Consider the following 25,828-nt stretch of genomic DNA (forward strand, 5'->3'; position numbering starts at 1 on the left):
AATTAAAAATCTGAAAAATGTTGACACTTAATTGGAGGTTTTCCAGAATTGTCCAGCATCATCCAAGTGGTTCCAAGTTGGAGATATTAAAATGATCTTTGTTTACAGAAAAAACACAAATCTAGTGACTTTTCATGTGGATTATTATTCATTTATGTCGTGACCTTCTATGATTACAGGCTGTATGTTGCTCCCTTCAGTCCTCATGTATAAAATGAGTTGATCTCCCCTTTAGTTAGAGTATCTGGCTGTCTTTACTCTGCTACTTTCTACTCCTACTTACACATACATGAATATATTCTTCAGTCATGTCACACAGCAGCCTCACACACACCCACATCAAAAACACTGCACACCATCATCTGGTACAGGCAGCAGCAGAAAGCATCCAGGCTCTGCCGATTCTAGATGCTTTAGATGCATTTACATTTCCAGTCTTTTATTTATAGCTCTGACAGGGATCCCCTTCACTGCACACGTCATCGCTGGGTCGATGGTTAGCTGCCCACGGTCACTGTGGAGAGATCGGGTTAATCACGCTGTGTACATGATGTCCTTACATGGCCACAGGGAGGTTATATAATATGCATGATATCCTGAGAAACCCAGCTTTACATAACTTGACATAATTTTCCTCCACTGTTTGCTACTTCAGCTGATGGAATTAGTGAAGGCAGCATAGCACAGTTTGAACAGATTCTATTGTTAAATGGACTTTAATGCTCTTTTGGACACCAGAGGTGGAAAAAGTATGTATACTTCATTCAAAGCAGAACAAAAAAAAAACCCCACAACATTTAAAAATTCATTACTGTCAAGTTCATACAAAGTTTTCTGAAAAGTTGACATTTTAGAACAGTTTTCCCCACCAACAGGGATAATTTTAGGTAAACTCTAAGTGCAGTGGAGGAGCAAATACATTTTCCTCTGACCTGACTAATCCATTTCCGTACCATTACTTGGGTAAATGGTCTGTTATAACTTGTTTTCCATCTGTGGCATCCAGTGATTTTAGTCTCAGCCATCTTAAACTGCCAGCCAAATATTACGTTTCTGTACTAATACAAATCCTTTGTAAAGTAAACACACAACTGTAAATTAGTTTTGGCAGAAAAATTCTACATGTAACTTTTCTTTTATGTTACTATCTTGAAAAAGAGCAGAATTGAAGGATTATAGTGTATTAGTACAGGTTTAAGAGATTCAGCAGAAAGAATTACTGTAGAAGGAAGCTTTTTTTAAAATTTCAGTTCTCCTTGCTCCAACAGCCAGAGAAAGACAGAAGGTATTTTTAAGTAACTAATTTCTTGCTTTTAACGTAAACACAAACTCTTCTGAGTCTATTTTATAGGTTCAGGTGAATATGATTTGCTTCAACTCTTACAGGATATAAAGGTTTCCATTGCTCTACTTTTACTTTCCCTGTCCTTTCTTAACGCCGTCACACCAACAGTACTGTACAATGCAAAATTGTCAAATGCAAATTCATTTGAATGATTAGTTCAAAGGGGACTTTTCATCAGTAAATTGCAAACCATCTGATTTGTTAATATACAAAAGGCACATTAAAAGTAGATTCCCAATCAACATTATCATATGTGATCCCAAACAATAGGATAAGAGTGAAGGATATGCGAGTATACATTATATGCATACTTCTGTTTCATGTTTCATTTCGCCACTGAAAAATCATTTTTAAGTGCATCTTTCATTAGTTTGAAGCAAGTCCGAAAACACGACCTGCCCTACTCTATCTCTGATTAACTGGCACTCACTGCCTTCATTGGTTGTGTTAGGTTAGCTTCAGGCAGGAGAAATGATTGGCATCAAGGTAAGCCAATCAGAGGCACAGCAGGATGGGTCATATTCACTCAAGCAAAAATTAGCCTTCATAATTACAAATAACCTCGCAATCAACAGTGGAGAGCATTTTCTCACAGCAGAACCTTGGAGATCATGTAATTACGAGACGGCTCACTTTAGAATAAGCAAACTTCTCAAAGGTCCACTACACCACTGATGTAAATTTAAAGGCACCACTGACTTATAGAACACTTCATAGCAATAAGTAGCTGGCAAAGTCCTTATGAGGAAGTTTTGCCACTCAGCTGCCTTCTTCACAATCCTCCTTCAACTGTTTGTTTGTGTCAGTGAAACTACAGAATCATATGTCCCTGTTATAAAGCAGCCTTTGCACTGGAATTTTTCCCATAGTTTTGTATTTAGGATTGTTTTAGTGGTTTTCTGCCTGGTAGCTGGTCAATGTCACCACCTGGCATTAACAAGAATTTGTATTTTACATATCAGTAGTCACCAGACGCTATTTTCCAGTTTGTAAAAATACTGTGGATGCTTCCATTAGTGGAACATCCTTACATGTTACAGATCTGTTCTAGGTCCAGTTGCCAATTCCAGTTTCCAACACAGTACCAGATAAGCTGTTGACTGTGTGCACTGCAATCGCTGGTTAACAAGATGAGTTCATGAGAATTCGATGAAGCTATCGTCCAGAACTGCTCCGGCTTGAAACCCATCAGAAATAAGTGCTCTATTATCCTGTAATTACCACTTTTTGCCACAGAGATTTGCAACTGTACAGCAAAAGTGAAAGTGAAAGTCTGCCTTTAGCAAATTGACAAACTGACAGAGCATAAGAGTAAAAATGAAGAATGTTAACATATTAATGTTGCGTGATCAACCTCCAGCACCACCTGTTAAGCAACAACTGACCCAGAGGCACAAACATCACATTGTCCAACATAGAAATAAGACCTCCAGACGGAAGCAGGTTCAAAGTGACAAAAATAAACATTTTTTGCATTTCTTTTTGCATCGTTTGCATCATTTTGTAGTTCCTTTACATCTCGGCAGCTGAACATCAGCATCTAATCCACCCTGTAGAGAAAGATGCTCTGTTAAACAAGAGTCTAAATCCATATGGGCACAACTCTGCACACTTACAGCTTTTTTTTTGTTTTTTTTTGTTTTTTTCTTGTTTTTTACAAGCCACAGCACACCACACAAAATACACCCCAGGGCATCTTTAACCTTTGACATCCTGCTGTGGCCAGTAGGCAGTTAGCAAAGGTGTGGGAAATAAATGTTGCAGAAATGTTGCAGGGTCATTTTGTGTGAGGGAAAAGTGCTTTTTGGACCAGTGTGCTTCATACAATGATCACAGTTTGGCCACTACTGACTCCAATCCTGGGGGTTTGGTTGCACAATAGAGTAAGGGTCAGTAAGGGATGAAATCAAGCATCAAGACTGAACATTAGAGTCATGCTACCACATCTGTCTATGTATAATTTGTTAGGATACACATGGACAGTATTTGATTATGTGTGTATAAACACTGGCTGGATGTACCTCTTATATAGTATTTGCTTTATATTTTGCAAACAACACATTGCCAAGTGCATTTCCTGTTCATGTACAGTACAATTCTAAATTGTATCACCTCTTAATAATTACATTCCATCTAAAGCCTTTCCTCTCATAAACAATCAAAAACAAATACTTTAGAGAGATTATATAGATAATACAGACCCCAAAGTAGAAAGTTATGGTCAACAAAAGTGAACACATCTGTGACTATTGAAACAAAAGTGAGTGAAACAGGTGCTTCCAAATTGGCACAGGAGTTAACAATCGACATCAGCATTTCTGTAACAGCTAGACAGTGTGAGGAACATTGCGTCAAACCCTACTGATGGCATTCAAGGGAAAAAAAAACTTCCCTGCTCCTCAGCACAAAACTGCAATATTAAACTTTTGCTGCAGAACATGAAAACATGCCTTAAAAATGTTTGTAGTACATTGCTTGGACAGACAAGACCAAGCTAAATTAACTAGGTCCTGATTGGGCCCTGTGTGCTTAGTGAACCTGGCCAGTACTTCCACAGTGAATGTGTAGTCCTGACAGTGAAGCATGGAGGTTGGAGTGCAACAATATGGGGCTGCATGAGTGCAAAAGTAGTTGGTGAGATAACATTTGTAGATGAAATAATGAAAATCTGTAAATATACCCAAATACTGGCTGATAAGATGAATCCCAGTCTGCAGAAGCTTGGTGGAAGAGAAATATTCATCCAAAGCAGACTGCCAAAATCAAAAATTTCTAAAGAAATAAATAGTGAAAGCTACGACATACAGCCAAGTATGTCACCTGACCTGAACCCAAGAAAAAAACCTTTGGAATATTTTAAAAAGAAACGCAAAGACCAGCAGAAAAAGGTCTGATGAAAAAGCAGAGAACATCTTTCTGGAAATTCTTGCAGCACTGGTATATTTCATGCTGAGGAGGGTTGAGTGTGTCATCAATAAAAGGGAGACATAGTGTGTTGAAAAAACAGAGCATTTGAATTTCAGTAATGAAACGTGTGCTGACTTTTATTGCATTAAGTTCCCATTGTAGCCCTTCATCTAGTAAGTGATCATATGTAGCAACTTTTGCACACATTAAATGTGACATTGCTCCTGCCTCTCAGTGAGGTTGAGAAACATGTGGTTTTCGCCCAGCCAATCAGAGAAGATCGCTCTCCATTACAGCACACTACATCGTGGCATTTGACCAATCAGCAGAGGCCTGGAACATATCAAACTTTCTTTTTTCTACAAAGTTGGAAAAATACGGACTTGCGGCTCCATATTTGCAGTCAAAATGTCACAACTGACCATGGTTAGTTGACAAAACTCACACATTTTACGGTTGAGTAGTTGTGCTAAGTGATGATATATACCTTTTTAGGAATTTTTAAAAAAATTTTTACCACTAATGGGCAAGGACCCATATATGGTAACTTCATTGACCTTGAATTTCAACATGAAAATAAAAAAAAATTAATCATGTCACAAAAGTGCTCTAATAACACTCTAGGGTTGAAATTTTGAATTTCCAAGTATTTCAATGAGGGCACTTTAAAGGGTTAACTGTTAGCAGTTCATTTTGCATAAGAGCAAGTACCTTATGGTTCCACTAAGAAATAATGCAATTACTGGAAGGATATTTAATTAGATATTTAAATGAAATTGCACTGTTGTATAATGTAAGAGTGTTTTTTCAAAACTGTTAACATTCATCTACAGGACAAGTTCAACTTTCAGTTTTAGGTACTTGAGATTAAAAGTGAGTATATTTCCTGCCTTTGTTGCCTCGGGTTAGCAGTTCTTGCTTTGCTTTTTAGTTTATTATTATTATAAATATTATTCTTATCATTATTATGGTTGTTATTATTATTGTTATTGCTGCTGCTGATTAAACAAATATTAATAAGTTGTGGGACTATTATTTAACAAATGATATAATTATCTTAAAAAAAGGCAATCATTTTTATGTTGCTGTATCACTTTAGAGTTGTGCAACTGTGTGTGAGCTTGTATAACGTGTGGGAGTGGGGACCCACATCAGGCAGTGGAAGATGTGGGAGGAGAACAAGAAATATGTGGGAAAACTCCTGCTGAGGGACACACACTCTCTCACATACGCCCACACACACTCGCTTTGATGGCTTCCATTTTAAGTTATTTTTCTTCATCTTTACTGTATTGATTTCTTCCATCCTGCTGTGCTTTGGCTCCAGTCAAGTAGGTGCAACTTCAGTGCTGCTGAACCTTTAGGATCAGCAGCAGGAACCTGAATAAGAGCCTCTGTGGCATTACGTTTGTGTGTCACGCTGTTGGTATCCCCACCATCCCACGTGACCATACGAAAGTCATTATCAGAGCAGCCTGCAGACGCTCAGACATCACGGTTTGCGCTCTTCGTTAAAGTGAGAGGGTCAGCACAGATTGATTAAAAAGAAAAAAGAAAAAGAGAGGAGATGAAATGTAGGAATTAATTGTTGTTTCAAGCGAAGGTGTTTGAGTTTTACCTCCTCGTGCAGCCGGAGTTACGTGACTGTGGTACGCTGACAGTGAGGTGAAAGCACAGTTCAAGGACACAGGAAACGGCCTCTCAAGGAGAATGTCTTATGTGTTTGTGAGCAGTATTATCATCTGAGGTCCCCTCCAGCATAATGGATTGTGTGCATGTGTTGAGTGTGTTTGTGCGTGTCGCGGATGTTTACGGCAACATCCTTGAATCTCAGCTGGCGTTTTAATCTCGGTGCAGCATCGGGCGGCCCTCTCAGAGCGGCGCCGCTTCAAGTGGATGGAACGAATCGGCGCGTCGTGCTGTGAGGTGGAGTGTGACACGCAGCCACAGGAAATTATCAAGAGGATGATAAAGGTTTTCCCGACTTTCTTTCTGGGGCTCAACTTGACTTGAAAACTTTTAATTATGCAGTTTTTGCAGTCGGCCTGTAATCCTTCTGCAAAGACAGCCCAGATAGTCCAGGCCAGGAAGTGGGAAATGGGCCAAAAATTCTGACAGGTGTGGTTTTATAAGATAGTGTCAGCTGTCAACTCCAGAAATATTTGGACAGGAACGCAATATTCATAGTCGTGCATCTGTACATCACAATAGATTTGGGATGAAACACTCAAGATGCACATAAGGTGCAGACTTTAAGCTTTAATTTAGGAATTTGAACAAAATTATCATACGACACACATAGGAATTGCAACCTATTTTCTGGGGCTTAACTGTAATTAGAAAAATTAACATAGTCATAAATAATATGTTCATTTTTAATACTTTCATTGACGCCCTGAAGTCTGGAACCAATGCACATCACCAAAGAATGGGATTCCAACATTATGATGCTTTGCCAGGTCTTCACTGGCTGTTTCATCACAGGACTTTCTACCTTTAGTTTTGTCTTTAAAAAGTGCTCACAGGGAAGTTTTTTCTCTCATGGAAATGTACCACATCTGAATATCACCTGCTTGGTGGGCGGTCACTAGTGGGCCACTAGGTGGTCACATGACAGTCCTTCAGACCTTCAGTCCAGTAGAAGCGTTGGACCAACGTGGCGGCTTGGTCACAAACTTTCTCAATTATAACAAAAACAGTTCAGTGAAAAGTATTTCTGAAAGCATTTGAGGTGAGAAATAAGCTGCTGGATTTGTCCTCGTTTTAGTTCAATGACGGCTAGTTTAGACGTTTAACGAAAGTTTGCCGATGAATCAGACCTTCACTCCCCCGTGCCACATTTACATAAAGTAGAAATGAAACTACTTTGTGTAAATGAGCTGTGGGCAACTCTGGCACTACGCACCGAAATGCACTGCAACGCAACCAACATGCAGTGCTGTGCGTTTCACAAAGACAGTGAACAGGATGCGAGATATTGTGAACATGTACCTTAGGCATTGAAAAAGATTTCACTTCTGTGCCATCAGAAACACCTGGTTTTCTTTTTGTAGTATGTCTTGGGTCACTGGTCATCTGTATTGTTAATCTGAGCAGACAGTGTATCTCTGTACATTTCTATCACATCATCAATATTTACCAGTGACTCAGTACCATTGGAAGTCATGCATGCAGATGCCATCACACTGCCTGCATCATGTTTTACAGATGTGTGCTTCGAACCATTAGCCCTTGGGAAAAGCTGAAATAACAAGAATTGTATCAGCATGCAAATATATACAGTATGTGCACATTACTGTGTATTGTTTGCACTGAAGGGAAAAACTTTGGGGATAAAAAGTGATACTGGGGGAGTGCTGGAAAAAGAGTGACGACAAATATATATATATAGAAACGTTTACAAACTTGAACCATCTGGGAGCTAAAACTCTGATAAGCATACGAACAGACAAGGTGACAGACAGACAAGAAGAGAATATGTGGCCAACAGCACATTGCTGAACTCATCAAATGTTTCGCTTGGCAAAAAGTGTCTTTAAAAGTCTTTCAGGTGGCAGGAAAAATGCAAACAGCTGTTCATTATAGATGAGTTTAGGGTACATCTCTAATCCAGTTTGGGTGGAGCAGCTTTCGTCCTTCTCAGAAGTATCAGATCCACATACAGAAAGTTGTGTCCCTTCTGGAGCAGTTCCAAAGATATACCTGTAATGTGCGAGTGTATGAGCAAACAATGTGTGGAGGAGCTTGGAACAAGAGTAGATATAACCATACTCAAAAATCAAGCAGCTGCCGACGATGCCACCTTTGGAATTTCACCCAAGGAACTGCTTTAACCTCTGACAACAACTAGTGAAGCAAACAGGTTTGCTATACAATGAAGCATGAGACGTGGCTCTGTGAAGCAACAATTAAAGTTACTTTATTAACTATTTGAATCAGGTGAAACTGCCTAAAACATTGTTCATACAAATACAAGAAAGTGCAACTTCAATCATTTGAATTCAAAATTATATAACAGAAAAACAGTCACAGGAAATAATTCTACATGAACTGAATATTAGACAGTAAACCATAATGCAGGAGTTGACGAGCAGCTAATAAAAAGAAAACAAGGCCAACCTAAAAGGATTGCCTGACAATCTCTGCAATATCAAGAGGGAAAATAAAAGCCCTCTTACACCTGGCAGGCCCATCTATTCTGCTCCATACCCAGTATGACTTGGTTTGGTTTTGACATCAGAGCTCATAAGGGATGCCACTCCAGAGCTCTATGACCTCAAGCTGCAGCTAAATTCTGGCAGGTTTTAATTTGGAATGGCGAATGTGATTTAAACTAGATAAGTGAATGTCGAGCACATGTGGAGGAGGAGTTTCCACAGCATCCAATTAAGTCTTCTCATCAACTATCCTATCAAGCTCCTGCTCCCATGCAGATTCAATGTCTGACAGAGAAGGACAATTTCATTCTGAAGCTAGATTTGATATCTGCATTGCTAACTAGCAGTAAATGCAAAGTTTAGCTGAGGCAGAGGAAGTTGTGCAGGTATCTGATAAGAAACCAAAGTACTGGACAAATACAACTTTTGACGTGATGATGGCATTAGGTGAGGAAGGGATCAGTCAAGTTATTAGAATTCTTACCTGTTTAGTCAAAAATTGTCTATTAAACAATTTAGGCAATCATAGTTAAGATACATGAGGCGTGTTTCAAGAACAAAAGCCTGCTTTACATGAAACTTGTTCAAGTGTAGGTATTAAAAGTGCAGGTAACAGGTTGAGGTACAAAAATAAAAACAAAATACAAAGGAGCAAAAACGTACTAAAGCACTAAATGAAAATAGTGGAATGAAATCCATTTGGACTGGGGATGAACACAAGTAGCAAGGAACTGACAGATGACCTGACAAACACCAAAGGAGAAGCACAAGACTAAATCCACCAGGGAAGAAAAGGTAATTGGGAACAGGTAGAAACAGTCAGGGAGGAGCAGAACATCCCTGCTTTCCAAATCACATATTTTTCTTTTTCCTATCTGTAGGTATTGCAGCTGCTCTTACAAAGTATGCACTGTCGCATGGCAGTATGCACACAATTTGCTGTTGCGCCTGAAGCATTGACCATCTTGCTCATGTGTCCATCGCAGTCTATAGTGTGAAATCATCTGTCAGTTTGCTCAAGCTTGTTAGTTGAGCGAGACATATGTATGTGAGACAGATGCATGTAACAAATCTTCCGTTGTGCAGAGGATTGTGGGTCAGAATGGCCAGAAAAGCGTGCTGGCTTTCATACTGCAAATTGACATTCTGATATTTTTGACACACTGCATTTGACAGTAAAAAATATATTTTTCTGGCAAACTATAGAGTATGGCAGTATTGGCAGTCACAGAGGCAGGAAAACAACGAAAAGAGGAAGTAAAACATGACTTGGAAACATGAATGGATATGATCTTACAAAACAAAACAATAACTTACAGAAAAGGAACATGGCAAGTCTGTCCAATTAATGCTTGTCTATGATGAGCTGTGATATGATGCCATCAAATTCATTTTTCACATAAACAACAAAAGTGTTATAAGGTCATTTCTTTGTATTAATGTTTAAAACGTCAAATAAGACTTGTACTTCACTACATCATAGACACTGGTAAAACATCGCATTATTACTTCATGATGAGCAAACACAAAGCCACAATGGAGGCTCATACAAGTGAAAAACAACAATATATGTGCAAAACCATAGAAAAGAAATAATTAAGTGATAACACATGTATTACTAACAGTATGTGATTTCTCTGTGTGTATTATCACCACTTTGATCCAGACTGTAATATCTCCACGTCTAAATGGATAGTTTGCCACGAAGTTTAAAATGTATACAGATATAATGTTCTGGATATACTGGCACAAAATTCAGTACCAGACATTCATACAATACAGTGAATCCTGGCGATGCTCAAACCGCTCATCTAGCAGCAACATGAACTTCAAGTTTGTGGCCCTGAGGGAAACATCTTGACAAGTATTGGTCGAATTGACATGACATTCAGTTCACACATTCATGTCAGCCTCAGGATTAAAATGCTAAACTAAGAAGCTGAACATGGCAAAGATTGTGCCTGCTAAACGTCAGTATGTTAGCATGTTGACATTAGCATGTAGCTTCAAGCACCAAAGATTAAGCCTTATAGATCTGCTGGCATGGCTGTGAATTCTTAGTTTGTGGCGCTAAGAATGACCTTTTTTTTTTTTTTTAACACCTTTTAACCAAATACACGATTGTATAACATACAATGTGTGCTTGAAGCGATGAGGGGCTTTACCCAACGTGCCGAAGGACTGTAGGGCACCTGGAGTGCAAAATATCTTGATGCAAATTCAATACTGCGCCAGGGTCCAGGAATTTGTGCTCAGACTGGTTCCAAAAACTGCAGCAACAAAAAACTATGAAAATAACAGACAGGTTGCTGTACAATCAGATGACAATTTGTTTTGTATTCAGTTTGATTTCTTTACTTTTGTCTGTCATCTGTGCACTGTTTTCATTAGTTCCACTCCTCGGTTCTCTTATTACGATTTTCATGAATTTAAGTTATGCAGCTTCTTGCAAAGTTAAAACATTCTGCTGATAAAGATGACTTTTGTCTTGTCTGCCTTTAAAACTTACTGTGTTTCGGAACACGCCATGAGAGAAGATAAAAGTTTAGAAGAAGAACAAACAATCCTGAAAAGTTCAAAGCAGATTTATGAGAAAGTAAAGAAAGTGCATGATCATCGCTGATAATGAAGCGTCACTTCCAGCGGCTCTAAGGCAGAGAAAACAGCACAGAGCTCCAGCTGTAGCCGGCGATTTCTCCTTCTGAGAAATGACTGCAGGACTCGTTTTCTAATCTAGATCCAATTTCGATACAATTACCAAGATTGTTCAACAGTTCATCACCGAATGAAAAGTCCTGTCTTCCCTGAGAGAAATTAGGAGGTAGTTGTGATTAGACGGAACAAGCAAACATTTAATCCCCTTTAAAACAGAGCCTCCAGATAAAGGTGACATACAACAAATGACATATAAAACACATTGTGCAGTCCTTTAGGTTTAAACCTCTGAATTCTAGTGGCTGCTGTTGCCTTTTTTATATCAAATTATGTGCAGACCATTTGACGCAAAAGCAAACAAATCTTCCAGAACCCCCAAATTTTATGCCAGAATCTCCGCATCTGTTGGTGTCAAAATTCTGCATGTACAATCAGACAGCAATAGAACTAATCTGATTTGCATTTGGGGGAACGCCAGAGAACATTAGAATCAAACTACAGTTTTTCACTGAGGATAGATTTTTAGAAGATTCTCAGGTCAACTATGAAGAACGGTGGGAATGTTGAGGTTAGTATTTTGTTGACGCCACAAGCACAGAAACCAAATACTCCTGGAGAATAAATGACAAAGACATAGAAGCATATTCTGGCCTTTCATTTGCCTGTGCCTTCTAAAATGATTTTTAAGGATGTTTTGAGGCTGAATCTTTCTTCTTGAAGGTCTTATGGTTCCACTTTTACACAATCTAGTTTTATTGTTTTGGAGTGCATAGTGCACAGATTTATCAGCATGGTTTGCACCTTATTTTCCTTATTTTTCTTGAAGGTGACATGTGTGAGGTACTGGATAGCTTGAATTTCCCCAAGAGGAAGAATAAATTATCCATCTGTCTTAAGCAAGTTCATTGACTTTTTTTCTCATTTAATCCTTTTTGTGTGTTTCATCTTCAATCAAAAGTTTAAACAGTAGCAACTAAATGCTTCTGTTGACAATCATCATGCATTTGTTCTTTTTACTTTTGATTCCTTTAACAATTTTTAGAAGAAATTCAAAAGTTGTTATGGTTAATGACTTGTGCACAAAAGGTTTGAGCCTTTAACTGGTGAGTTAATCTGCAGCCTGGTCATGTTTGGTTTTAAAACCCAATGATGAGATAGATACCACTACACAGACACTCCTTTCACCAGTTAATACAAAACCACTTTTAAATTCAGCTTTATTCAAATGACAAGACGCAACAAATTGACAAGAAAAAGATGAGAACGAGTTGCTGGCCTGCTGGATGCTGACATGATTGTTAAGGTTGTAGCCAGACAACTGAGTATCTGCAACTCCACCATTTGTCATCTAAGAAATCATTTCAGACTGCTGTTCATGTCTGACAACGTCCCTTAAAACGTCCACCAACTTCAGAAAGAGTGGACAACATTTCACAAGCAGCATCGACAACTACATTAACTGCATGTCACAGATTTGTGGCGCTACATGATACAAAGGGTGGAAACAGTCATTACTGACCCGTGGTTTCTGCTCTGTGACTGACTCTTCACCTTCCCATTATCATTTCCAATAAAGCTGGTTGTTTCATGACATCTATACTGTTGTAGAAATGCTGTGTGTTGGAACAACAAACTTCCCCCATGTCAAAAGGAATGGACGGGATTTAATAAAACGTTGCAAACTGTGTTTACATTTTTATTCAATATCTTTCAGCTCTCCCAAGTGTTTTCTACCAACATACAGCTGTCTGACTGTTACTGACTGACTTTTTATTGTGATATTTATTTATTTATTGCTAGAAGAAATTTCATACTTGTGACTTTTCAAGGGGCTGCACAGTGGCGTAGTGGTTAGAACTTTCGCCTTGCAGCAAGAAGGTCCCTGGTTCACGTCCCGGCTTTCCCGGGATCTTTCTGCATGGAGTTTGCATGTTCTCCCTGTGCATGCGTGGGTTTTCTCCGGGTTCTCTGGCTTCCTCCCACAGTCCAAAAATATGCTGAGGTTAATTGATTATTCTAAATTGCCCGTAGGTGTGAATGTGTGAGTGCTTGTTTGTCTGTATATGTAGCCCTGTGACAGACTGGCGACCTGTCTAGGGTGTCCCCTGCCTTCACCCGAGTCAGCTGGGATAGGCTCCAGCCCCCCCTACGACCCTAGTGAGGATTAAGCGGTGTATAGATAATGGATGGATGGATGACTTTTCAAGTATTATTTCATTTGTTACTGTCAATATTCGGTTGTACAGCAGGTGTTGGGGCACAAAATTATCACAAACTAGCTTCTGTAGCTCCATATACAACTGAGAAGTTTCACTGCTGTTGTTTGTTTTCCTCTCAGTTTAATTGATTTCAATTCAGAGGGGCTTTATTGGCACAAAGGTTTTCAAGAAATAATGTTAGCACAGAACCAAAATACAAACCTTCCAAATATTTGAGCAGAACACACTAAAAGTAATATGAGCATTAATATAACATTAAAATTGATCTCTATTAAATATGGATGTACAATTTGTCATGCCCTGCCTACTCTTCCTAGCAGCATTTGTAACTTGGAGGCCTCATTTAATTCTTTTGCAATCTACTCTTACAGGATTGAATTTGCAAAGTAAATTTTCCTTATTTCAGTAAATAGTTTGCATTGCAGGAATAAGTTCATCTCTGCATCTTCACATTTACTGCCAGGGTTAAATTCTTTAGAATATATTTACTGTCACTGCGATTTGCAACGAAATTGGACAGATTTCTTTCTTTAAGTTCCTAATGTTTAAGTTTTTTCTTCTTCTCTCTTCTCGTCCTTCAGTGGGATTCCTGGGAAGAAGTGTGGAACCATCATCTTCACCGCCGAGGAGCTCAGTAACTGCCGGGTTAGTATCAGATTAGAGCCACACATACCTGCTGTTCAAAGAGTTTGAAACGGGGGTCGGAAAGTTAAGCAATATAGTCTGAATCCTCACATTCTGTTTCCATTTTTAACTTTGCCAAATGAATTCAAATGACCACACAGGCTTCAGAATAATTTTAGTATTTGCATCAGGCAAAGTCAGTTTGTACTTTTCCTTCAAAGTGACGACGACGGCTGCTCATGAATTATTTATCCGGTTTCATAGTTCACTTTTCTTGCCACAGTGGGTAAATAATCAGACACTCCAATCAAAGGGAGAAGACACACACACACACACACACACACACACACACACAAACATGCACATCATGCGATGTACTTTAACATGCAAACACATGCAATTACATCCATGCTAATGAATGATCTGATTACTGAGGAAGCAGTTTCCTGTAATGTATACAGAGAATTAAGTTGAACCTTCACTTCTATATCATGCAGATGAATGTTAAACTCCATCACACAGACCTCGAGGGCTTCAGAACTTGAAGATTATTCACTTTAATTACCTATGGCAGGAGAGGCCTGTTGGAGTTATTGGACAAAATTCTGTCTCTGGAAGAAATATCTTGTAAATCAAACATTTTTAATAAAATCCAAGAACACGAAGCACACCAATGGAGGGAAAACCACCCTCACCAACTGACTGATCAGGAACCGGCCCAGCAATTGTGTGGTCGGTGAGAATGATTTCTTCAAGCCCCAAGACCACACTGAAATTGGTGAAGTTGGTTTTAAACAGTACAGTGTCATTACTGCTATGGACTTGGGTGCCATGATGGCACTGTGGGAGAACCAGGTGAAGTTTGAGAAGTTTCATAGCAATATGTCTGTGTAGGTTCTCAGTCATCCAGGTCATGGTAATCATAGGAGCTTCAGTAGAAATCAACTGGACTTCTCTCTGAGATTCTTAAAGAGGTTTGACCTCTCATCCAACAGGCTTCTTCACTTCTAGCTCACATGTCTAGCGGTGATCAGGACTCACATGCCTCAAGGTGTGAATTGTTGTGAAGCCAGGAGGTCCACCAACAACTACAGCAATCATGATGGCGCTTCCAGTTTATGTCAGTTTTAACATGTTAATAACACCCTGGATACCAAAATTGTCCCAAAGTCCAACCACAAGGAGGAGGGGGAGACTACATCTGTACCACGGAGGGCTTCCTGCTCTATGCATACAGACCTTTGACTGACATGAACCAGCGTTACTTTATTTCCATCCTAATGAAAAAAAAAGAGGAGGTCCTCACAGAATTAGACACCTAAGCCTGCTCAATGGCCATTTCTGACCCATGTATTTGCAACACTAGAACGTTATGGAGTAGAACTGAAAAGTAACCAGTCCCGCATAATTGTGCAAATTTCTATCTCTGGAAGAAATATCTTGTCTATCTAATATCATGGACTTTTGACCTACAAGTTATTATATTTATAGATGTATTTCTTACATTAGTCAGAGGGAGGTAATACCTTCTGCTGCACGTATGCATTGCCTACGTCTTACATTAATGCAAAAACTTCGATGTGTGCCGTCTATACAAGAAACCAGTTCGGTTTAAGGTTTTCGAATTTCCTTTTAGCATTTATCAGCCACAACCTCTGTGGCCCTGGTTGTGCTGTTTTTCTAACGTGGTAACTTTGTTGTTGTTCCCACAGGACATCGCCACCATGCAGTTCTGTGCCAACAAGCTGGATAAAAAGGATTTCTTTGGCAAGTCTGACCCGTTCCTTGTCTTCTACCGAAGCAACGAGGATGGGACGTAAGTGTGTGTGTGTTTGTCAGGAGTGTGTGTTTGTACAGCAAAAGGATTTACAGTCACTCTGACAGTCCATCTGTTGGTCCAGCTGAGGCCGATGTGCTGCTCCTCTGTCACAGTTCTTCCCTTGTTAATGCTGACAAGTGGAAATCTGCCAGCAAGTAACAAGATGGAAGAACTGGTTACTTTATACAGAAATGATGAGAACAAACTTTTTCTGAAACTGGAAAGTTATCAACTGCTGTAAGCAAAGTTTACATTTGACTTTTTGTCCATCAATTTGAGCAAAATGGAGCAACACTGACAACTACTTTGATGTGGTATCAGTTAATTTGGATCCAACTCCGAGTAAATGTTTAGTAGATGTTAAATAAGTTCAATCGAACAGTCTCCATTAGCGTGGGTGAAATCAGTGTCATGAAACATGTTGCTGTTCACAGAGAGTTTGTTCCTTTTGCCACCTAAAATACTGGATTTATCCTGGAAGGGCTGCTGATGTAGAACATATCCTTTATAAAGTGACAAGAGACTTTCCCACAAGTGAGAATTTGGTTCGGTCAGTGCAAATTGACCAGTTAACCTACTGTGATCATATTTTCTAACCTAGTTGTACCTTATTTGTTTCAGTCTTTTTAGATCATTTTTGGCATTTTTGCTGCAGTCATATAGATGGGAAATCTTGGGAAAGATCCAGGGCAACTGGGAATCATACCACAGGAAAATGAAAACAAGAAAAAAAAAAAAACAGGCCAAAACTGTCTGTAAGGTCCACACTTTCTAAAGAAAAGATCTGTATTTTTATAAGTGGTAAAGTGTTCTTTAACAGTGTTTAACCTAACCATCATACTAAATTTACACTTTTTAAATCAGCCAAAAAATAAATAAATCACGTGTAGCTTTCAGTATTTCAGACATACTGTTCTGGACCAAAACCTTCTGTGAGCTTGGACTTTTTCTACTCATGCATGTCTAATGCATTTTACCCAGCTGGCAGTTTTTCAGCAGACTGTCTCTATCACTTTATCACTTTACTTTCATGTGAATACTCACCCAGGGAGTAAAACTTTTAGAAACATATACACATTTTTTTTACGGTGAACTTCACATACTGCATACTGCAAGAAATAGCAGCATATTTCACAGATTTCTTGGCCGTACTAGCTCAAGTTCATATTTTTCTGACTTTTCATTCCCTCCATGTTGAGCTTCCTCTTTGTATTTCCAGGTTTACCATCTGCCACAAGACTGAGGTGATCAAGAACAATCTGAACCCGGTTTGGCAGTCGTTTACCATCCCAGTTCGAGCACTTTGCAATGGAGACTATGACAGGTGAGGGGACAGAGGTCCAAAAGTTTCTTTTACATGACAGAAACATGACAGAGATCAACTATTATATTGCATTTCGTAGTAGCTGTTAACAATAGAGGGAGGATACAGTAAATAAAATGCGAGAACCAACAGAGACTGGGCTCTGTGGTGGTCAGAATAATGCCAGCAGTCGGCCGTACAGTTAGTCTCAGGCCAGTGCTGGTGTTATTGAGACTAACATGGAAGTAATGCAACAGGGAAAACACACACTGAAATGTCTGTATTATGAAGACGTCTGTATTGTTAATACGTTGGTCTGCTACAACATAAAAAAAAAAGCTAGCCTTGTGCTGTGTAGGTTCCCTTCATGTCATCAAAACGACACTGAGAAGTGCAATGTCTCTTGAAAGTCAAATTACTTGAAATTGTTTAGCCTCTCAGTAATTGTATTCTAGGTAGAATATGTATTTGCTCATATGAACAATTAAAAACTAAAACTTTAGAAAGACTATATTGAATATATAGACCCAAAATGTATAAACTCATTGCAACAAAAGTGAATACAATGGGGATGACTGGCACACAACTTAGAAAGCTTGTTGTCACTGAAACTAAACTGCGAAAACCTCTGATTTCCAATCAGCCTAATTGCATGAACATGGTTGGAAAATGACCTTTAAACGCCAGAGCTTTCACAGTTTTAGACTTATGGGAGCTTCTATGACAGCTCAAACAGTGCATATGTGACGGTGTGGCCCAGTAGGTTCTTTATAAGCCCTGACACCTCTCCTGGGGTATAGTCCGTTTACAAGGGACCTCTAGAGAACCACATCTTGGGCTTTTCCTTGCAGTTGGGTCCAGGTGTACCTGAGCCTCTAGATGTCTGTTTGTCGATCCCTTCATCAGATGTTCTTTGGTCTCTTCTTCTCTTTCCTTGAGGCTTCCACATCGGGGCTTGTCTGCTGGTGTTTGTCGCTGGTTTCTGTAAAGTATGCTGAATCCAGCATCATCTTTATATTCCGATTTCTTCTTCTACTGGAAAGTGCTGTGTTTTCAACCATAGATCAATGTTACTGATCTTTTCTGCAGGGTATCTTGAGAATCTTTCTTGAGCAGCTACTGATGAAGGTCTCTACTTTACTGATCATGTTTTTTGTCACTCTCAAGGTTTCAGAACCGTAAAGGAGTACTGATTTTATATTGAAGCTGAAAATCCTTACTGCTCCCAGTAGGTTGGTTTGTTGAGATGATGGAGTCTTAGTGGACGGTCTTGCCTGCCTGGAGCATTTGGGCCCAGTAGTCCTGGGCTATAAAAGGCCACATTCATCCTCTCAATTACACCACTGACGCCACAGATTTCCATGTTCATTATTATTCATTAGGTAGTCTTTTGCTGGCAAATTCACACATCTATTCCCATTTTTGTCGCAGCCTATTTGCTACGTTATGACACATAATCTCAACCTGTATAGACAACATCCAGGAAAAATCTGAGCAAAACTACCAGATGAAACATTGCTACAGAACATGAAAAGAAGCCTGATGAATATTAGGAGCACATTTCATGGTCAGATGAGATCAAGATAAATTTGTTGGGCTTAGATGGTGTGAATCTGGTCAGGCCTACCACAGTGAGTGCATAGTCCTGGCAGTGAAGCACAGTGGTGGGGGTGTGATGATATGGGGCTGCATGAGAGTAAATTTGTCAGGCTGGCTGCTGCCAGGCCTAGTTAGTGCCCTCCCCTCTCCTTCCTCTTTCCTTTGAGGGCAGCCCAGCAGTGCAGAGGAGGGAACAGGTGTTCCCCATCGGCCATAATCAGCCAGCTCATTAACAGGTAGAGGGCAACCAATCAAGCTTGATCTAGTCCACTATATAACCAGACACGACCCAGCTCTCAGTGCCGGATTGTAAAAGAAAAGACATGTTCCTTCTGGACCCACCCGCTCCTGCCGTTTGTGCCGTCAGCACTGGACCCTGGACCCTCCGAGCAAAAGGAAACACTCACCTGAGCCGACTCCCTCTTTCTGGTGTCCTTCCCCACTCACCTGTTGCTGCTCCAAACCCTGGCTGTCACCGCTGGGATCCAGTTCTGAGCATTCCCAGTTTACGTCGTGAGTTGGTTGTCCAAGTGTAGTTATAGCTCAAGTTAAAGAAGCACCATAGTTGTAAAGACTTCTGTTGTAGTTACCTCTCGCTATCCATGTAAAGATAGCCTTGTGTTAGTTTAGTATTCTTGAGACTGACTTTTCTCGCCTAGGTGTTACCTACCGCGAGTTAGTGATTATTTTGGTCCTGTTACAGTTCCGCCCGGCCCCAAGGTGCCGCTGTAAGATTCAGAGCCTAGTGCTCTCTATTTCCGTTCCCAGTGTTAATCCTGATTTCCGTTTGTTGTCCCAGAGAACGTTGTTAATAAATCAGAGTTGCATTCTAACCCCGTCTGTTCATTTCCTGCACCTGAGCTCCCACTGAACCTCGTAACAAAATTGTGTTAGGGAGATGACATTTATAGATGGCAACATTTAAACCTGTGCATATATCAAAATACTGGCCGACGAGATGTCTTCCAGTCTGCAGAGGCTTGGCAGAAGAGGAATATTCTTGCATGATAACGATCCAAAGCACACGACCAAATTCACACAAGAGAATGTAAAGAAGAAAACGGGAAAACTATGACTTCTACTGCCGTGGAGCCTGTATTTTTAATATAGTAAATCTAAATGGTAATGTAAAAATTGTAAATAGAGGCAAATACCCCACTGTTTAACCGAGAAGTAATACCATCACTGTAATTGAGGTCTCATATTTTATTGATCTGACATTTAAGTGATATTGCACTACTATTCACTTTTGCTGTATGATGTGTATTGATCTGCGCGAAAGCCGGTATTAAACATCCTTTGAAGAAAAGCTAACTTCTTGATGTAATTTTCCCTCCGTCTCCTCTGTCTTTCTGTGAATCTCACCTGTCTGTCTCACCTCGACTCTTTCATCGCACCTCCTTCTAGGACGGTCAAGGTGGACGTTTACGACTGGGACAGAGACGGCAGGTGAGTTCTCTCGCTTGTTATTTCTATTTTTTTCTTCTTTCATTTCATTTTCTGCTCCACATGGAATCCTCCAAATGTCACACCTTATTCTGTCGAGCTCAAAGCGCCTTATTGAAGCAGATGGATGGCTCCACCCACCGCCTCATGCTGGGTGATGAATCAGAGCTTGCAGGTGAAAGGTTACCGCTGAGTGGACAGGAGGGCTTCTCCCTCTCTGCGAGAGCCCTGCTCACAGATTTGTGGCTTTAATTGGAAAACTCAAGGGGTTTATCAGGCTGTCGCTGCTTTACTTGCATTTCACTGGATTAATTGAAATTCTTGTGGTATTTTTATAAATCCTCAACCCCAGATTTCGAACTCTCCATTCTGCAAAAGTAAATGTTTGTCTTCCAGGATTCCATCAAAGTATATCAGCCTGACAGGCATGTTAATTCTGTTGCATGTTTGCACAGTCAGTTCTTTTTTTCAAGGTTTCATTCACTATCCGGTTTTGTCTTTCTAAGGCATCAATGAAAAGAAATGTTTATTTTGACAATGAGCCTTAATCATGGATCTCAGGCCTTAACTTTAAGATTGTGACAAAAAGAACACCTCTGTAATCATTGTGCCACAAAGTGCAGGATGTGTCAGTCAGAGAAATGTTATTAAAAAAGCAAAAAGAAAACTTTTCACACTTGTGTTGGAAATCTGCAGACAAAACGCGACAAATTTAGCAGCGTCAGTAGTTGTATTAGAGGACCACTTTGTTGGTAGGAATATTTTCTGAACAGAAACTATTACAGCTGCCAACAATGTGTCAGCAGAGTAGCGCTGCACTGTAACAGGAACAAAGAGAGAATGCTTTGACATCAAGCTAAAAAAAAAAGGAAAAGTGGTCTATAACTGACAGACTGTAGCACAATCATCTTGGCTTGTGCATATACAACCTCAGTTTATAACATCAAATGAATGAATAACTGAGTAATGAATCGTACAAAACCAGTGGTGCTGCCAGTGATGCCCCCAGGGAACTCCAGTGCCCAGGTTTCAGTGAGTCCCACTGCAAGTGAAAGCAGCATTAGATGAAGTGCCAGCTTTGTGTTGTGTCAGCGAGTTGGCTGTGAAGCCCATCAACGCTACAGCGAGCACACAGAACACCTTTCATGTAGTTTTGCTTGAAATTTTGCAACTATTACAAACTGAAGCATCCATAAAAATAGAATATTCAGGTCCCTGTATTCATTTTCTTTTGGGTTTACATCTTAGTGTTGGTTTAGCCACAGAAAGAGACTTGTCCTGAAGTCACTCCATGGTCTTGGCTGTTTGCTACAGGTGTTGCTGAAAGGTGAACTGTCACAGTCTGAGGACATGCACTGTCTAGAGCAGATTTCATTGAAGTTCCACTGCCTTCTGACTGATCCGTCACTCAGTTCTGACCAATCTCAGTGTCTCTGCAGCTGAAATCACCCACACAGCATGACGCTGCTGCCACCACCATGATTTACAGCAGGGATGCTATTAGCAGGTGATGAGCAGGACCAGAAATGGTTTTTTGGAGTTCTGCTCAAGAGGTTTTGTCTTATCTGACCAAAGAATATTTTTTTCTCAAGATCTTAGTCCTTTATATATTATTTGACGTTGCCTTTGCCTTTTTCTCAAGAGTCATCTCCTTCTGTATAGCCTCATAAAGGCTTGGTAGAGGAAGTGCTCCTTAAATGGAATGGTTTGGAAAGGAATCGATGGTTTCTTGATCAGCTGTCAGACCAAGGTCATCTTTGCTTGGTTACTATATTAAAGTAAACAATATGTAATTCATCACAATTTGCTGCCACTGAAAAGGCTCTGAATACTTGTAAATGAGAGATTTCAGTTCATTATAATTCAAATCATTTTCACTTTTTCACAATGGGTTATTGAGTGTATATTGTTGGGGGGGATTACATTTTTATCCATTTAAAAATTACATTTACAAGACAATAAAGTGTGCACAAAGTGCAGGAGTCTGAATATTTTCTGAAGCATCTAACAGGGAAGACGACGCCAGATACCTTGTGATTATCCACATGCAACATTAATTTTAAACTACATCAACAAAACATTGCAACCTGTTTAAATGTTGTACTTCTTTGTGATTCTTCTGCACTGATTTCCATGTCTCTTTTTTGCTAAAATTTCTCCTGTGTTTCAGCTTTGGTAATTTTTCCTCTCCACCCCTCTGGTTATATTTTGTCCTCCTTATTTCCCTGCTGGGAGATAAACTCATTGTTTGCTCCTTGAGGATTCCCTTCTAAATACCAGTATTACACAGGCAGCGGTGGTGTCACGCACAGCTTCAGGTGGTGATATATTGAAATGCTGAGATGATCTGGGGGCATGCAGAGAGTTGATATTTACCAGTCGATGCTGGAGGGGATTTTTTCTTGTTTACATGAAAAATGATGTGTTGAACTCATTCCTCTGAGGGCTTCTCTCAAGAGAAAAAGATTAAATGGCCATATTTCCATTCTGACAATGATGAAGTGCAGTGACCATGCCCTGGGAAAGTAATGAAATTACACGCAAATTAAAATGTTGTTTCACTGTGAATTATTCATGCTCAGTGGCATTTGATTTAATAGATGACCTTTGACTTTATCATCCGCCTAGTATTTGCAATATTTTCTCTTTAGTTGATCATGTCACAGTGTGAGAGACGCACAATTACTCCTCATTCAAAACAGATGCCTTCATTATAACGCTCACAATCAGGAGCCTGAGTATGAGAGAAATGCTGGCATCCTGTTTTATGGGTGAATGAATTCTACTAATTGTGTAGAATTTGTATGCATTTGTTTGTTTTAACCTCTATATTTATCTGATTTTTATTGTCAAAAGGAATTAAAACATAATTTTGTTTATTTTTATACAGTGACAGCACTTTGTACATTAATTCTTTATACTGTATATATATACATATATATATATACACATATATATGTATATATATATATATATATATATATATATATATATATATATATATATATATATATATATATATATATATATATATATATATATATAACATAACATATATATATACACCTAAAAATGTCCAGAAATTGAATCATAACAGCTGCAAAATGGTGACACCAAAATGTTAGCCTACATCTTCATTCCGTGTCATGCTGGCCAACCTTTTCATTGTGTTAATCACTTAATTTTATTCCAGTTAGTTCTTTAAGAACAGGTTCAAGAACATCAGTGTCATTGAACCTTTGTTTTAATATTGTTGTTCAAGCGCTATTTTACAGTTTAGACTGGGTTGAAGTAACGTTTTCAGCAGTTTTCAAACGTCACTGTTATAGATGAAGGTATGTTCCATCCCAGGCAGTCAGCCCTACCTGGCAAATCAAATGTGAACCATCCACTTTTTTGCCACGAGCTTGGACATTCATATTGTTTTCCCAAACCTGAAGCACTTGGCATTATGTGGTTCTTTTGCCACACACAGCAGTAGTGTTTCAAAACAGCCACCTTAAATTGTAGAATAAGAATGAGTAACCAAAGCAGAAGAAATGTCAGAATTATATTCATTTCCAAGTTTAAAACCAGCAATCCCACACTTTTTATGTTGCCGGCAACTGAAATGTCACCTCTAACACTCTAACACTAGAGAGCTAAGCAGGACTGCACAAAAGGCCACTCACTTTATAATAAAGTGTTCTTCCTGGCTTCATCTTTTTCCAGAATACAACCTAATAAAGAAAAAAAAAAACCTGGTGTTGCATATTTTGAATGTTTTGTCAATGACACTTCCAGAGGGAAGCTGGTCAGGATTCTGCTCTCTATAATAACACTGCTAGAACACTTTGACATAGAAAACAATTCTTTTTAAAGGGATTAAAAGAACTTCAAAGAGCCCTCAGACACTTCCTGAAATGTTTTTTTTAAATATATACCATTGATGATAAAGTTCACCTCCCGTGTGTGGACTTCTATTCACAAAAGTAGCACCAAAACAGCTGGAACCCACAATGACCTGGGCGAACAGCCTTTCTGTATCCACTGTGGTGTTGGGTCCAGGATTCGAGATGACATCACAATTTTGCTGCAGTTTCAACTGCAATGTCCTTTTTGAACATACCAAAACAACTAGAACAATGGAGGGAACTATGATTGACTGGTGTGTTGCTCTTTGTTTGGTCAGCCCATAAGGTGAAGTTTACTTTGATGGTAATGTTTGAGAGAAGAAGATTGATACCTGAAGAGCACAATTTGTTACCAGAACAATGGCACTTGCTGATGGCACCCTTCTTTGAGATTAACCAGTCAGTATCAGTTCTATCCAGCAGTTTTTCAGCTTCCTAAAAATAAGTGTAATGTAGTTTTAATGCTCAGCTTCATTAATAATTCACCAACAGTATCCCTACAGTGAAGCATGGTGGTGGCAGCACCATGCTGTGGGTGATTTCAGCAGCAGAGATGTTGACACTGGCCAGTAATGAGTGGAGGATCAGTCAGATCAATCAGGACAGTTGTCCCCTGTGTAACTGGTTTCTTTTTATTGGATGAAGCCGATCAATTCTGCTTGGATTTCAAAACACTGGGATGCTGCCAACACAGTGGCTAAAACACATCTTACCACAAAATATCAGACAGAGTATCATATTACAGATGTGCTACCATTACAGTTTCCCTTTCTTTGACTGTCTGTTCCTGTCTTTCTTCCTTCTAGTCATGACTTCATTGGAGAGTTCACCACCAGCTACAGAGAACTGTCCAGAGGCCAAAGCCAGTTTAATGTCTACGAGGTAAAATACAAGCATAGCAAAAATAATAATAAGAAAATAAAAGAAACGAAAAAGTTGAACAGCTTGGATCAGCAAATAATTAAAATGTAATCATCAAAGATTGTCTCCCAAACTTTATTTTTCTGACTGCGTAGGGAAAATCAAAATGTAACAATGTTTTGGGAACTTGGAACAAAATCAATAGTTCCTTGACAGTCTTATATATTATTCATTTAAGTGATGTTTCTTCTATTATGAATTCCTGCCTTCATCTGAGGACAATCTATTATCGACATCCACCCACAGGAACACAGAAATGTACTGAAAGCCTCGGACATGTTTGTTCAAAAGCTCACTTCTTGTTTCCCATCTTGTGGTCAAGGTTTTGAATCCCAAAAAGAAAGGCAAGAAGAAGAAATACATCAATTCAGGGACGGTAAGATGAATCTGAGTGTTTTTCAGCTGTCACATGTTTCATGGATGTGACTCATAGCAGCTGTGATTTGTCAGAACAGTAAACCGATGTTTACCATGAGCCTCGATGTGATCCACGATCTTCGTCCTCTCTCTTCTGCTCTTCTGTTGTTGTGTTTTTTTTCCTTCATTTTCTTTTCACTGCCTCGACATCTTCAAGGTGACTCTGCTGTCTTTCAAAGTGGAGTCAGAATGCACATTTGTTGACTTCATCAGAGGAGGGTAAGTACTCAGAAATGTTTTATCTTCGCATAATGGGGCCTCACAAAGTCAACGCATGCATAGAATTATTACACAAATTAGAATCTAAAAAAAAATTTCAAAGATGTAATGTTGAATGTAATGTTTAAATTGCATTGTCTAATGGAAGGCATTAGAGTTACTCAGCAGTCATTAATTTAATGCATAATAACTTGTCTCTGCCCATCAAGCCTACACATTTAGAAGATTTTTTTTTCTAGGAAATCAATTCCTTCCTGCCTTAAAATGGCTGAGGGCAGATTTATGGTTTTGCCATAAAATGTCC

The 25,828-nt window shown here is 39.3% G+C and overlaps 1 protein-coding gene across 1 annotated transcript in view; it reads left to right on the plus strand.

Annotated features, from left to right (window-relative positions):
* The window catches only part of LOC111580325 (copine-9-like), a 184,628-nt gene that overhangs the window by 121,400 nt on the left and 37,400 nt on the right, over nt 1-25,828 (plus strand). The window contains exons 7-13 of the mRNA XM_055010558.1: nt 13,865-13,928; nt 15,620-15,723; nt 16,946-17,050; nt 20,036-20,077; nt 24,774-24,849; nt 25,211-25,264; nt 25,463-25,524. Coding sequence (XP_054866533.1) covers nt 13,865-13,928; nt 15,620-15,723; nt 16,946-17,050; nt 20,036-20,077; nt 24,774-24,849; nt 25,211-25,264; nt 25,463-25,524 — 507 coding nt within the window. The remainder of the gene's footprint in view (nt 1-13,864; nt 13,929-15,619; nt 15,724-16,945; nt 17,051-20,035; nt 20,078-24,773; nt 24,850-25,210; nt 25,265-25,462; nt 25,525-25,828) is intronic.

Source organism: Amphiprion ocellaris, chromosome 5 (assembly GCF_022539595.1).
Source record: "Amphiprion ocellaris isolate individual 3 ecotype Okinawa chromosome 5, ASM2253959v1, whole genome shotgun sequence".
NCBI lineage: Eukaryota > Metazoa > Chordata > Actinopteri > Pomacentridae > Amphiprion > Amphiprion ocellaris.